This window comes from Cryptomeria japonica, chromosome 3 (genome assembly GCF_030272615.1).
Source record: "Cryptomeria japonica chromosome 3, Sugi_1.0, whole genome shotgun sequence".
In the NCBI taxonomy this organism is placed as follows: Eukaryota; Viridiplantae; Streptophyta; class Pinopsida; order Cupressales; family Cupressaceae; genus Cryptomeria; species Cryptomeria japonica.
The window spans coordinates 328,107,859-328,124,305 of NC_081407.1; the positions used below are offsets into that span (position 1 = coordinate 328,107,859).

The 16,447-nt window shown below is 40.8% G+C and overlaps 1 protein-coding gene across 1 annotated transcript in view; it reads right to left on the reverse strand.

Moving 5' to 3' along the window:
- Positions 1–6,900: 6,900 nt before the first annotated feature.
- The window catches only part of LOC131068849 (sulfite oxidase), a 106,659-nt gene continuing 97,112 nt past the window's right edge, over positions 6,901–16,447 (reverse strand). The window contains exons 11-12 of the mRNA XM_058004128.2: positions 7,534–7,749; positions 6,901–7,328 (exon numbers count right to left, since the gene is read on the reverse strand). Of these exons, the coding sequence (XP_057860111.2) occupies positions 7,200–7,328; positions 7,534–7,749 (345 nt within the window). The 3' untranslated portion in view covers positions 6,901–7,199. The remainder of the gene's footprint in view (positions 7,329–7,533; positions 7,750–16,447) is intronic.

A 16,447-nucleotide genomic window follows, 5' to 3' on the forward strand; every position in this document is an offset into this window, starting at 1 on the left:
CATTCTACTGGTTCCTCCTTTCTGTCGGTTTACCAACTCTATCGGCATCTCACATTCTACCAGTTCACTCATCATCTCTCCACTTTGTTGAACCATCGATGGAACACTTAAACCGATCTTCAGACATGACTAACCTAAGCATGCATATTCCCATCAAGTGGGAAGTCTTCTGTATCTGCACCTTGTCCATATTATCGTTGGGCTTACATACCGGTTACCACTCTTGATGATAGCATGTCATCAACCTTCACAAGACTCCATCTTCAATTAGGTCAATCTACTTTTGACTACATCTTCTTAGCATTGCCTTCTCCCTGGTCAATGTTTTTCATTCCTCTACCAGTTTGTCAAGGTGACAAACACTTCACATTTCCTCTGTACTGACATCTCAACATGCCTTCTCTGTCGGTCCAGTGCATAACTCTGATCTCATGCACTTAAGGCATTCCCTCAATTCACTGGTAGATCCGGTGTGATCCTTCAAGTACTTTCATTTACCTCTTCACTCTTATCTCACCTAACTATAATGCACACAATACATAATAGGAGATAAGCTCCACTTACCGATGGAGTAACACCTTGCATTCTGCATACTACAGTGCACTTCATGTGACTTCCTTGTTTGTGTAGCATCTCTTCAAATAGGCACATGTGATCTGGTGTGAGCACATTCACTGTCAGTCATTGCTTCTTATGATGACTGCATCTTCATCACAAACAACTGCTCAAACACCTCTCTATCTCATCACACAAGTCAGGCACTAACTCGTGTACTGGTGACACCTAAGGTCATCTTCCTTACCTTACCGGTGTAGTGCAACACAAGGTTATATTCGAGATATCACATCCTGTACTCCTTCATAGCAGTGTTGCACATACATTTCTTCTACCGATAGTCATCCCATACCGGTTGACATCAATGAGAACACAATGCCAACACTCTTGGTATCGTGGATCCAAATGGCGGATGGATTCGATCCATCCACAGGCTGTGGGTGACTATGACAGATCAGTGACTGTGATCTGGATGTATTATCTCCAAGACCCGCCTGTCACCACCATTAACTATTTATACAATTGAGCAAGGCTCTCATTAGGTGGCCATTAGCCTTTTATTAGATACTGATTGGAGGGCACATTGAATCAAATAAAACGACATAGAGAAAGTCCTTGTATCTGAGAATGTGTGATGGGGAAAGTATAAATGCTCATAATTGTTAGTTCAAATCTTCTAGTAAGCCAATAGAAATAAATTGGGTCAATAATTTCTTAAGTTGGTCTGTCAACCCTACTAGCAAGTTCTCCATTCCATAATTTAACCAAATCTTTCTTGATTTAGTCATCTAAAATTTATTAAGTGATGACTTCTTAACCCAACACCATGGAGCAAGTTATTTACCTATTTTTGGGCTAAAGTTGTGATAGTGAACAAAGTTCCCATTCAAGTTGTACAGAGAATTACACTTGAAGAAATATGATTGGGTAAGAAGAAATAGGTTTGAAGATTTAAGAATATTTGGTTGCCCTATCCACATTCCAACAAAAAAGAAAGACAAAATAAGATGACAAGATTGTGAAGGCAATCTTTATCGATTATCATTGTTGGAAAAATTGTTATTGATGTCAAAGGAGAGTAGAACATAGTTACAACCATAGGAGAAAATCACATACCAAAGTACAAAGTACCCTTTAGTTATTTAAATATTCTTTTGACTGCTTGCACATGGGTTTCTTTTGGTGCTGCTTGAAAACATGTTAGCATGCCTACTGCTTGCATAATGTATGATCTTGATGTTGTCGCATATAGTAGGCTCCCAATCATTGATCTATAGTGTCTAATTTGCTTCAAGAGATTTATCATATTTGCTTAACTTACAATCTATAACCATGGGTGTGCTAACTGGTTTACAATCTTCCATCCTAAATTTCTTTTTTGGCAACAATCTAGCGTCATGGTTAACCAAGAAACAAACTTCAATTTCATAATCCACAACAAAAGCCGAATACATAGCAGCAAATCATGTTGCACACAAGTTCTTTGGATTAAGCAAAGATTGAAGTGCATTAAGATTGAATATGATCATCCCTTGTGCAATCAATATCTCAAATAATCTTGTTATGCACTCTATAACAAAGCACATTCCTATCAAATATCAATTCTTAACAGGTAGCAAAAAAGAATGTCATGTTGGTATACATTGCCACAAAGGAACAGATTGCAAATATTTTCACAAAGCCCTTTAGAAAAAAAAACTTTGAGTATCTCGAGCAGAAATTGGAAGTAATATCCTTCTCATCTAGTCACTAATTCTTAAGGAGAAACATGAATACAAGGAACTAATCATTGCATTGCCTTTCAGCTCCATACTCAAAAATAGATCAGTTGATGAATATGCTTTGTGAGGATAATGAGCATCTCTTTGACATTGATGTCAAATGGGGAGAGATATAGAAATGGGGCACATTACACCAAGGGGGAGAGCTATGTTCTTGTTGCATTCACGGGTTATTTCTTTGCAAGGTTGTCATCAATGACAAAGGGGGAGATAGTTGGAAATATCGTTGCCATTGATGTCAAAGGAAAGTAAAATACAATTGTTGTCATAGAGGGATATCGCATGTTGAAGGCCAAAGGCCACTAATCGCTCCCTTCGTGCATTTATTAAGATCGAAATGATGGCCAACCCTCATTCAATGCAACATTGGAAGTATCAGATGGGCTGACCCCCTGCGGGAAAATTAGAATTAATATTAATTGAGGCCTCCTTAAATGGGCTGACCCTCTTGGTTTGGTTGCCCCTCTTGGGGATTTGAAATAAATTTATTATTTGCAAATGGCCCAACCCCCTTAGTGTAGTCACCTAACTTGGGAGAAATTAAAATAAAATAAATTTATTTATTGCAAAATATGGACGACCCTTCTTGGAAGGATCACCCCTCTTGGGTGAAGAGGCATGAGGAGGGTATAAAAGTTGTGTGGGGGTAGCTGAAAGCACATAATAAAAGAAGTATCATTCGTATTCAAACTGATTTTGGAAAAAGAAAATATATATGAATAAGTTGTAAACAAATTTTATGAAGAAGACTCAAATGATCATCATCCATTGAAGTACAAATATTCAAGAAGGCAAAATTTTGTTCATTTGGAGGTTGATGCCCCTCAATATAAGAGATTTGTGTCTCTTGCTAAGTTGGTGTTTAGTAGCAGGGATTGGTGTCTCCATTCGATTGGTGCCTTCAAAAATTTGTAAGAGATTTATATTTTTGTGGCTGGAAGAGCAACACTCAAAGACAAAATCTAATATGCAAGTACTTTAAGGCCTTTGCAGAACAATAAGCACAAGGAAACCTACTACGAAGGTAAACCGTAAGAGAACCTTCTAAACTACAAGACTTAAATATAGCTGAAATGATTTATTATACTGCAAACTTTAGAGGGTGCAATGTGTATCTCTCATTCAAAAAGGTGGAATAAGAAACGATTATAAATGTAAACTTTGATCAATTAATATATTTGAGTACGGACCTGAAAGATATTCAAATGGATCCAAATTATGTTCAAAGAAAAAAACTTACGATAAATTCATGAGTCAAAAAAAATGTCAAAGATGACTTAAAATAAATTCTGTTTTGAAAAAATTCAAACCATTGGGCATTCCTATGGAGACCAAACTCAAAATCACCAACTGAAGAAAGGGGGATAAATAGCTCAAGTGCCATATCAAAATGTAGTAGGCATCATTTATGTATGCAATTATATTAATTTGGACTTATATTGCTTTTGCACTAAATACAGGAAGCCAACATATGGTAGACCCAGATTTTCAGCATTGGTGAGCTGTAAATCAAATTCTATGATATTGAAAGAAACATCACATCTTTCTTTCACTGGGTGTAGCATTGCAAAGGAATCCTCACAAGTCATAAAGTATTATGATGAAGATTGGGCTAGTCATATTGATAATAGGAAGGCTACCACTGGTTATTGCTTCCTTCCTCACAATGAAACAGTTCCATGAAACACTTTAAAATAAGTCGAAATGGCTTTGTCAAGCATACAGGAAGAATACATATTCGCTGCACACGAAACTAAAGAACTATTGTGGTTAAAAAGCCACCTGCAGATATTAGAGAGGGAGCAAGTGATATGGTGATTTCACGATGTGACTATCAAGTTGCATAGCACTTGCAAAAAGTGAAAATTTCAAAAAACCCAAAAGTTTTAAGAGGGAACAAATCACATAGATACTCGACATCATTTCATGAAGGATAAAGCATTGTGACTGAGTCTTTGGAAAAACACTTAAAGCGTAATTTTAGATCTACTGGAGAAAATAAAATTTAAAAAAATTGTTTAGTAGTAGACACAGGCAAATGTGAAAGTGAGATTTATATCCTGTATCTACACGAAATCCATGTAAACAAGCTTATGTGGATGTTAGGAAGACTACCGCTAATTAGTGTATCCTTCTTGGCAATAAAGCACACTTAAAAACAGTAAAAAGTGTCTTTGCCAAGCATAGAGAGCAACTAAAGAATCACTGTCGCTAAACAAGACTGCTTCAGAAATTGGAGAAAGTTCAAGTGATCCAGTGATTCTACAATGTAACAATCAAAGTTGCATAACATTTCCATGGATGGACTTGGTCAAGTGCCAAAGAATTGAACGAAAGAAGGCTGCTGCAGAAGGTTAGAATAGGCTGCCTCTATAAAGTGGAATGGGTAGAGGAGGTGCTTGCAGAAGTTTCATGGGAGCACAAATAACATAATATCCAGTATCATCTTGTAAGGGAAAATGTACATAAATTCTGTATCTATATAAGTGTTTCCATGAGACAAGTTTCAATCTTGAGACACACTAAAAGTAACTGTTCAGTAGCTGTAATTTCCCCAACTCAAACTGTGAGGATTAACAACATATTGGCAGTCCTTTCTTTGGTTTACCCAAGGGGAAGAGGACTTAGAGAATTATTGGGTAAGTGGTAGAGTCTTTGGCTTGAATTATATTCTATTCTTAGATTGTGGGCACATCTTTTTATGCATTTTTGTGAACTTAAGTGATTTCAAGTTGTGGGCATGACTTTTTAGGCAAAATTGACAAAAAGGCAAAGACTTAATTTGTCCCAAAGACTTAAGTTGTCCCCCTTTTATGTACTTAAGTGATTTTAAAAAGCATGTGACAAAAAGGAAAACGGGGTGTAAGTTTTCAAGGAGCCTATTGGCTCATTTTTAGGGTTTTAATGTGGAGCATTTGATAAAGAGGTGAATGATCAAGGGTTGAGATTAACTTCTCTTTGGGAGTTATTATATAACTCTCTAGGGTTCTTTAGAGCTCATTATGTTATTTTATTAGTTTGTTATCTATCGTTGTTACAATCTTGTCTTAAGGTCTGAAATTCTTGAGTATCCCTAGTTTCGGAGAGACATATGGGCTCCCCTTAGAAGGGTGTGTTTTGATGGAACAACTTTGGTTTGCGAAACCCTAGCACATCATATTTTAGGGCTGCAATTATTTATCAGGTTTGAAGGCAATTTACAGGTGAAATAATTAAGTTGTCCCCCTTTTATGTACTTTAAGTGATTTTCAAAAGCATGTGACAAAAAGGCAAAGGGGGTGTATGTTTTCAAGGAGCCTATTGGCTCATTTTTAGGGTTTTAATGTGGAGTATTGGATTAAGAGGTGGATGATCAAGGGCTGAGATCAATTTCTCTTTGGGAATTATTATATAACTCTCTAGGGTTCTTTAGATCTCATTATGTTATGCTATTACTTTGTTATCTATTGCTGTTACAATCTTGGCTTAAGGTCTGAAATTCTTGAGTATCTCTAGTTTCGGAGAGACATATGGGCTCCCCTTAGAAGGGTGTTTTTAGATGGAACAGCTTTGGTTTGTGAAACCCTAGCACATCATATTTTAGGGTTGCAATTGTTTATCAGGTTTGGAGGCAATTTAGAGGTGAAATACTTAAGTTGTCCCCCCTTTATGTACTTTAAGTGATTTAAAAAAGCATGTGACAAAAATGTAAAGGGGGTGTATGTTTTCAAGGAGCCTATTGGCTCATTTTTAAGGTTTTAATGTGGAGCATTGGATTAAGAGGTGGATGATCAAGGGCTGAGATTAATTTCTCTTTGGGAGTTATTATATAACTCTCTAGGGTTCTTTAGAGCTCATTATGTTATGTTATTAGTTTATTATCTAGTGCTATTACAATCTTGGCTTTAGGTCTGAAATCCTTGAGTGTCCCTAGTTTCGGAGAGACATATAGGCTCCCCTTAGAAGGGTGTTTTTCGATGGAACAGCTTTGGTTTGTGAAACCATAGCACATCATATTTTAGGGCTGCAAATGTTTATCAGGTTTGGAGGCAATTTACAGGTGAAATTCAGAGATACATGTGCAGATTTGGACTAACTACAGCAAGTTATCTTCATACTTCTGGTTATCATTGAGGACAGCAACAGAAAGGACAAGTTTATCAGACCTAGCGCTGGTTTATTGGGAGTTTGACAAGGTCAGCTAGGGTTTGAAGTCTTTTATGAGGACAGCTAAGGTTTGAAGATAAATTCTGAGGTATTTATATCTAAAGTTGCATCATTTGATCATCTTTATCTCAAGAAAATAAGAGAAAATCAATGTGAAGCACTTCTGAAATTTCTGGGGTAAAGTGATTTTATGTACTTTTCTATACTCAGGAATTTATTTGTTTTAGCAGGAAACTTAGTTTTGTAATCTTAATATATATGAGTTTATTGAAGAATTTCTTTTATGCAAATAGAGTTTCAGAATTTTCTGTGCCCTAGTTTTGGAGATGTTTTTTTTTTCTATTATCCCTATTTGGGGATATTACAGTAGCAGGCACAGGCTCTGTAGAACTGTTGGGTTGCAGACAACGAATCCATGTACAAGCTTATGCGTGCAACCTTATGTGGACACACTTTTGTAGATAGTCAGTTATGCCAATATATAACTGCAAATAAGTTAGTAGTCGTTTTTGTACAACCACTACAAAATAAATCCTTTCTCAATGGTGAAAGGAAGAGCTTTTAATCTGATCCTCTCCTATAATGCATATTTTCTCCCGAAGGCTTTATTCCTTTTACATTGCAGAACATTGAACAACATAACAAATTTATAGCCCAGCAAAAGAAAATAACTTGCAACTGTCATAGCTTTCTTTTTAGTGTTCACTTTACGTCAATTCACAGGCTTGAGCGCATAGCCTTTGCAGTACTGTTGACATGAACTACATGCCAGGAGTTGTTTAGCACTCCTCTAAGATTCCAAATGGTATCAACTTTCTCAGGTTGCACATTTGCAGCAGAATCAACCTGTTAAAATTCCAGACAGAGAGGTTTAGTGCACAACAAAAATGCAATTAGGAGTCTCCGTAAACAATTTAACAAAACTTGAAAGTGACAAATACAGTAAAAATGTGAGAATTTGAGCTGCTATTCACTGCAAGGAAACTTCAATACAGAAGAATTCTAAATTACAGAACACACAAAACTGTAATGCATAGCATCATATACACACCGCTTTGGCAATAATGTCAGTTGGGGGGTAAATCTCAGTTTGAAGTTCAAAAAACACCCATGACCACTTGTCACATTCCTCACTATCTGCCACATAAGGAACACCCCTCTTCTGATATCTACTAGCTTCTATCCATGTTTTACCTCCATCAACCGAGACATCCACCCTCTCTATTCCACGTCCTCCTCCAGACAAAGCATAGCCATGTATGTTAACCTGAAAATCCATAAACAAAACGATGTTTATTGTAATGTCCCCACTCTGAAATAGAATTTAATAATAAATAATAATAATAAAATTAAAATACAGAAGAATAAAAATAAAATTTAAATTGTAATATAGAACAATATAATTAAAGATAACTAGAATTTAATTAAAATAATCAATGGTCAAAAGATATGAAATGAAAAGTTGTGACTCCCTCAAACATGAGATATAAAAAGGACAAGAGAACCTCATTTGAGAGGTGATAATTTGGGAATAAGAAGTACAGATCTGATTTAAACAAGAAGTGCATATCTGATTGTGAAAGGTTGTGTCTCTTTCAAAGGGCAGAAATAATGAAGAGTTGCACTCTTTCAAAGGGTACTAATGGTGAAAGGGTGTCTCTTACCAAAGGGCATACATGATGAAGAGGTGTGACCTCTCCCTCACATTGAGAGACATAAAGGAAAGGAATCAAAGCATCCAGTGACATCACCATTGATCAGATCAGATCAAATCGAAACTGTTATTTAAGTTACAGGCAGTAACATCCTTGTTCTTGGTGGTATGCAGGGGGATGTGCTTAATATGTGTGCTTAACATATGAAGCCTGATAATATTCTTATGCAGAATTTAGTAGTAATATTAATAATGTTATAGACTGCAATATGTATGACAGTCATACTTAATTTCATATTATATTCATAATAATTGAAAGACAAATATATTCACAGTCTAAGTACTTAATCAATTCTAATTCTATTCCCCAAGGGAGACAGGTGCTGTTAGGGAGAGGCAGAGTAAATCCATTTACTCCAAGAAGAAAGAGCCCCAAGGATGAAAGGACTGATGTTCCTGAGGTCTGGGCTGAATTAGGGAGGTTGTGTCACAGTGCCCTTAACAATCCAATGCCCTCTTCTGGGATTAAGAATGAGAAGGGATTTGGAATTAGGACCAAATCAATGACAATATTAAGTTGAATTATGGGCAACTTTAATTATCTACTCTGAATTCATGTAATATACTAGGTAGTAATATATGTTGCTCTTTGGGAATTGATAGCCTCCTAATAGGGAACATTACATTTATCCATCAGCACAAATTTCAAATAAGCATAACCATTAAAATGTGCAACTTCTATTATGTTTTCATAATATTCCTGCAGATAAAAACAGCCACACAAGTATCATGTTGAAACACGTATCTACTGAAGCCAGTTTAATTATCCATTCCTCTTGTTCTCATACTCTGGTTATTTTATTTGATATGAATTCCTTCCCCTGTTCTTTCTATCAGGGTAATAGAAACTTACCTAAGAACTTAACCAGTGTAGGCACATTGTAGAGAAAATTATACATAACGTAGAAAAAAATTATGCACAAACTTGATTGGGACTTATAAATCAGACTGAGATTGAGTTTTTGCTAAAAAAAAATACTTAGAAGAACTGATGACAGAATGAGGGTGATAAGTGATGAGTCTTGACTAGCTGTAGTATTTTTCCAGAAGTTGAATTTTACAATCAGCTTTTGCCTACAAAAGGATCAAATTATCTCAAGAAAGCTAGCAAGGTCTACTTTAAAGAAATTAGTTATTTTGTAGAGTTCCAGAAAGTGTGATTGGTGATAGAAGGCAATCTGGATAAAAAAGTGACATTTCAAGTCAAAAGAGTTGCAGCACAAGATAGTCGAACCACTAATGGACCCAAAAATATCCTATACAGTCAAAAGAGCAATTGATTTCTCAAAGCAGGTCATGAATACAAGATCATGGTTTTGGGTGGTGTAGAACTTGTACATAGTTTGCAGACTCAGCAAGTAATCGCCGAGTCTGAGTATTTGCACCCAAAAACCCTCACCAAGCCACTCGCAGGTTTACTTGCACGCCTGTGCATTCCCAAAAATCGCCAAAAAGATAATGAAAAATCGCCTTCAAACTCATGAAAACTCACAGCAAGCTCATTGACATGGTCAAAGGCAGGTTGAACGCAAATTTACATGCGATTTCTATTGTTGTAGTATTTTACTTTTTGTTGTTGTAGTTGTGTGTTTCTATTATCATTTTCATGTACTTAGATGTAATCTCAAACTCCGTTATTGACCAAAAAGTTCCAAAATTGATTTGTCTTTAATTTTTAAGTTTGGTAATTAATATTATTATTATTCCCTCGAGGAAATTGGGATTTTTGTTAGATCAAGTTAAAATATTTTAAGCCGAAGTAAATTATCCAAGTTAATCATCGAGATTTTAAAAGGAATATTATGGGTTTTTCGAATCTACCTAAAAGAAATTTAATCTGCGATTTATTTCCTTAAAATAAAAATTAGATTCATTGCATGGTATGGTATTTTTATTTTATTTTTATCAGTAACATGAGAATTTTCAGCCTAGACTGAGCCAAGTGAGGCCACAAATATTGCAATTTTAAGAGCAATCGAATTGACTAAAATTTATCATCATATGAGTTTATATACATGTGTTGGTGGTGAATGGAGTACTTAAAATAGCACTCACTCGGTACACAATGAATAACAAATATCACACACATTAAAACAAATCAAAAACAAACAAGTAGTAAAACAACCTATCTATGTGGAAATGATGGAATATCCAACGTTCCCCCCTTATTACATTATTTCTTTAAAGTACTAATAAGAGAATTCTGAAAACTTGCAAACTTCACAAGTGCAAGAGGCTTGGTGAAGATATCAGCATGTTCCTATGTGGAGCAAAATTGAAGCCGAATGTTGTTTTGTTGAACATGTTCTTGAAAGAAGTGGCAATCAACTTCAATATGCTTGGTTTGTTCATGAAACACTGGATTACGAACAAGCTTGAGAACACTCTGATTGTCATAGTTGTTTGCCCTCTCGGGTGAATAACTTAAAACATAAAGCACGTAATGCAGAATAGTAACGCCATAGATATCAGACAAAGTATAAGAGATGTTATTCCATTCATAATCGTCCCCCCTCACAAGTTACATTCGGAAGTATATAAAGATACCGAGGGGGTGCGAGCGCCAACCGTCGCACCACAACTACCACCCCGCGGTTGCCAACTAACCAAGACAATTACCACTTACAACTTAATTAACTAGTTTTATTTTCATGTACAATATTGCCGCCAACATCATCCCCCCCAAAAGAAAAGAAGTCATCTCCGGAAGACTTAATACAAAATAGAGATGACATTACACAGAACTGTTGACGCCAGTTGAGCCCGGAACTCATACACCTGCTGCGTCCTCGCCTGAAAACCCTTTTCTGCTACAATTTGATGCTCAAGTGTGGATTTCACCATTATGGCTTCCTTTGACATCACAGTCCTCCTGTGCCTAAACCAAACTTGTCTGTAAAACATGCTTTTCAGTCTCAGCCTCCACCAACTGCTACTCCAATGATACTGTCTCCCTAACCAATTTGTCCTCGATAGCCACCCGTGCTGCCCTCGCGGCATCCAACTCTTGGGTACGTCGAGCTAAGTCTCACGCTAGTACTGCCTCCAACCTAGTGGTCAACTCCTCCCGAGCCCTCTGTGCATCCACCAAGGCAACCTCACGTCTAGCCGAGACATACTCCGAGTTCCTCAAAGCGTACCATTCCTGCCTGGAGGTGGCCACAACCCTCTAGCACAAAGGCTAGGAGATGCCTCAAATCCTCCATCACACTCCCCAAAGGCTAATAATTGAACTGAATAACTCCCTGGTACCGTACGACTTCGTGTGCCTGCAATGCCTTCCCTCAGACTCTGTTTGGTCGCAACCTCCAAATCCATCTCCCTCTACAGCTTATGGCTTCCCCGCCAATGCTAAGTTGCAGGCTTCTTTCTCACAGTACGGGACAACCCAACACTTACCGTGCCTTCTCTGATGCCCTTCGCCCAACTCCAACAAGTGTACTGTAGCTCAAAAATAAACTGGGGGTCTGGGGGCAGCGCCCCCAACGGGGTCGAGGGGCAGCGCCCCGCGGGGTTTGGGGAGACGCCCCTCACGGGGTCCGGACAACCCTCAGAACCATACGAAAGTCCATGGCGCACATCATTTCTGTGATATTTTAAGATGTCAAAATCCTTCTTCTCCACTAATATTTTCAGCGTCCTGGCCCCAGACATCATCAAAGATTTTTCAATCTAGTCGTCGTTTTCTTTTAACATGCCATCACCCTCTTTTAAACTGTCACCGCCGTGCTCCTTCAAGCCTACGGTGGCTAAGAATGTCCCGTTGCTTGTGCGTTAACTGGTGACGATGGAGTGAACCCGTACGGTGGCTGAGAATGTCCCGTTACTTGTGCGTTAACTAGTGTTGCCTGTGTGGTTACAAGGCCACCGCACAGTGACCCCGCGGTGCCACCGTACGGTAGACGCAGTGCCACCATACGGTAGACACACGGTGCCACCATTCGGTGACCTAGCGGTGCCATCGTTCGGTGACCCCGTGGTGCCACCGTACGGTGCTTCCACCGTATGTGCGCTCTCTTCTTTTCTTTTTCTTTTTTTTTTTTTTTGCCGTATGGTCCGCTGTACGACCGTACGTTTTTTTTTCTAATCTAATTGTCGAGAGTCTTCGACTCGGGTCCCATGCCTTTGGGATCGCCCTTCATCCTTCTCAGTTTTCCTCACCCAAGAGTCTCCCGCTATGGTCCTGTGCCTCTTGAGTCGCCTGCCCGGCCTCTCGAGTCCCCTTCCATCCTCTCAGGTGTCCTTCCGGCCTCTCGGGTGTCCTTCGGCCTCTCGGGTCCCTTGCGCGCTTCTCATGGTAGGGTTTCAATTTGGACCCGTTGGTGGCAAGTTTATTTTCAATGGCCATCCGAAGACCTGGAACCATAAATTCTACAGGAACCACGGTCTCCTTCCCGTACATAAGAAGAAGAATAGTAAAGATTTTGAAGGCTGCGGCCTTCCACACAGGGTTCCAATTGTTGCCAACACAAATGGTCTTGGGATTATCTACATCATCGAGGTTTGGGGCATCTCCCTTCCAATATTCTCTGTATTCCGGCAGGTACACCTCCTTTGTTGCTTGCTCTGGTTCCTCTACTTCGAGCCTGTAGCTCTGGAACATTTCGTAATCCTCCATTTGCCAGTGGAAGAGCCTGTTCAATGACCCTGTCTCATCCTCGGAGCACTCTCCTAGTTTGAGAATCCCTTCGTCGTTGGGCTCCCTGCAGCCCTGTCCTTCGTCCCTCAAGTCGCCTTTTCCTTCACCCTCCGATTCCGAAGATGATGCCAGTTCCTCGTCGACAACCTGGGTCCTCAAATCAATGGTGTACTTCCACCCCCCTTTCTCCATAGAAAGGGTGTTCTTTTTCCAATCGTGGTTCACCTTTGCTGTAACCAGCCACCCTCTACCTAAGATGGCGTCGTACCCCTTCTTCTTGAGTGGTATTACCACAAAATCTAGTATGAAGGGTTGCGTGCCGATGGTGACCGGCTGGGCCATCAGGGTGCCGAGTGGCTTGATGTCGTGCTGGTTTGCACCTACCAAGTTGAACGTGGATGGCCATAGTGTTGGCTTCCCCAGCTTCTTCCATGTATCCTCTGGCAGTACATTCACCCCCGAACCTCCGTCCACGATGGTGTCCTTGAGGATAGCCCCGAAAATTCCCATCTCTACTACAGCAGGATGTTGACCACTATTTAAGGCCAACAACATTGGGTCAGCCGAGGGGCTGACCGGAACTTCCGCCCGTGTGGCACACAAAGGTGCTTGCGCAGTGGTTTGTATGGAACTAAAAATGGCGGTTCTTAACTATGGCATTGTTTCTAGAAGGTCCTTTACCCTTATAGGTACTTCCATCTGCAGTACTTGCCCAATGATGTTATTTTCAGCTTCCGTACGGGATGATGTACTCACCACCTCGTTGTCCCATCGTTCGGCCATCATCTCACGTTCAATATTGGCCTTTGCCTCCCGTAATCTCTCCTTCTCCGTACGGGGGTCGGGATAAGTGGCCTTTTTTGTCTGAGCGTGGGTGATCGCCAGTACTTCTTTCTCACCAGTCTTCTCAGCCTTCTCAATGTTGAGGAGATTAACCCCTGCCTTTGGGCAATTTGCGTCCTCATGGTCGCCTGGCCCACACCATCGGCAGAGGTGCTGAGGGGTGGCTTCCTTCGTGCAATCACGGGCGAAGTGCCCCCACTGATTACAGGCCCTACACTGGATCATTGGGCAGCCCTTGGCGTCATACTAGATACGGCTTCCATTATTGTTATTGTTGTTATTCCTTCCGCCGTCGCGTCTGTTGTCCTGGTAACCTCCAGATGATGCCATTGTGTTGGTTTGCTGGGCCATACCCGTTGGTGCGGATGTTGTGGCCTGCTTAGTGAACAACACTTGGCTCATTTGCGTACTTTGGGTTTTCATGTTGTATGGGCATTCCTTGATGGAGTGTCCCATCACTTGGCAAATCTCACAAAAGGCCTTCTTCGGGCAGGTGCCTTTTGTGTGGCCTTCTTCCTTACAATCAGTGCACCACACCTCTTCGTTTTTGCTCATGCTTCCTTTCATGTTGTTAAATTCCTTCAACATATGGTGCATATCCTTTTGAAGAGCTTGCACCTTCTTACTTGATGATTCGTCATTGCTGCTTTCTCCCGAGGACTCCTCTTATGTAGAGGACTTGTCCTTTCTCTTTTGCGATGTTTTGCCTTCACTTTCCAAATCCATTGCACGGTTGTACGCGTCATCGTATGAGGTGGGCGGTACAATTTTCATCTTTCTCCTCAAGGATGACCGCAACCCTTCCACGAACCATCTTTTCTTTAGTCCGTCAGCCGACTGGTTCTCCATCTTCCCTAGTAACTCCTTTAACCATCGGCTGTATGTTCGCACTATCTCGTGCTTTCCCTGTTTTGTGCTTAATATCTCCACCACGATCTCATTATCATCTCGAAGGAGTCGAAACTCCTTCTCGAAAGCTTTCCGTAGGTCATCCCATGTTCCCACCTTTGCTTTATCCACATCAGAGTACCAATCAATGGCTACCCCTCTCAGGGTGGCCGGGAACTGCACCACCCAATCAGCTTTGTCAACCACCCCGTTGGCTGACCATATTGTCTCACGTACGACAATGTCGTACGGGGTCATCGTTGCCATCTCCGTTGAATTTAGGCAGCTTCTGTTTGCCCGCCATCGATGGGGGTCATCTTCCTGGAGGTGGGTGTGGCTATGTCTATGCCCCTGCGCCGCTCCCTCCGGCGCCAGTGGTGTGTCCTGCTTGGGTGATTGGAGGTACGGTGCTTTGCCTACCGTGTGTGGCACCTACAACCGTACGGTTGTCCTCCCCTCCGTTCTCGTCCGCGCCCACTCTTGGCTTCCTTTGGTGATCCTCACTTCGTGGCATAAGGGATAAGTTTCTAAACTGATCCCGAGTCTCTTCAACTAGATTCCTCCGTAACCTTGTTTCCTCCAGAAACTCTTCGTGGCTCCTCACCTACGGTGTTCTAGTGACGCATAGAGATTTCTCTCGGCTTCTGCACCCTCCGTGACACCTCCTTGGTTCCTTCGGGCCACCCTTCGGCAAGTCGTCCTTCGGCAAGTTGCCTCAGCCTCCGTCTACGTTCTACTCGTTGTTCCAGAATCAAGGCCCTCTGCGCGGCCTCCCACTCGTCCGTTTCTACTTTCTTATTTCTATCTTTATTTAATAGGTTAGGCATTAATTTCCATACATTTCCATAATTCACAACCCATAGACCAGAACACGCCTTTATTAATTCATTTCGTCAGATACAACTCGTGTCAATATTATGACATCTTTGTTTGAATATAGAATGTTCCTTTATCCCTAGGGATTTAGGGTTCAATTCCTTCCTGGCCTAGCGCCATCCCGCTCCGCTTCCCGTCGGCTGCTTTCTTCGTACTGTTGAAGGATTTGTTGGCGTCGCTCTTCCTGGGCAATCTCCTTCAAGCGAGCTTGTTGTGCCAGCGATGCCTGTGCAAGCAACCGGGGGAGGTGGTTCATCAACCGATTTACTGTCGGGCTAACCTCCAGCGCTGTCCACACGGCACTTGGTGGGATTTCAGCCTCCGTGGCCTCTCGTCGGACGTAGGTCTCGATGGCTACCTGGAGCAGAATTGAAAATTCCCTCGTTGCAGTGTCTTCTCCGCTGTAGAGCCCTGTTTGCGCGTCATCGGCCTCTGGGTTTATCTCACCAACGGGTAGGCCCATCGTCTCCATGTGCCATCCGCGTCTCCCGTTCCCGAGTATGTCTAGGCAACGGCGCCAAATGTTTGCCCTCTCAAGTGAATAACTTAAAACATAAAGCACGTAATGCAAAATAGTAACGCCATAGATATCAGACAAAGTATAAGAGATGGTATTCCATTCATAATCATCCCCCCTCACAAGTTACATTCGGAAGTATATAAAGATATCGAGGGGGTGCGAGCGCCAACCGTCGCACCGCAACTACCACCCCGCAGTTGCCAACTAACCAAGACAATTACCACTTACAACTTAATTAACTAGTTTTATTTTCATGTACAATATTGCCGCCAACAACAGTAGAGGACTGTAGGTTGGTTTTGTGGTACCCCCAATCCTTCTAGTATGCGACATAGCCAAACTACTTCACACACTGTTGCACTTGTTGCAAGACATTTTGCTTTTGTTGAAGAACGAGCAACTGTGGGTTGCTTCTTACTTCCCCAAGAAATAGGATCAGAACAAAAGAAGAAAACAAATCCAGATGTGGATTTCCTATCATCAAC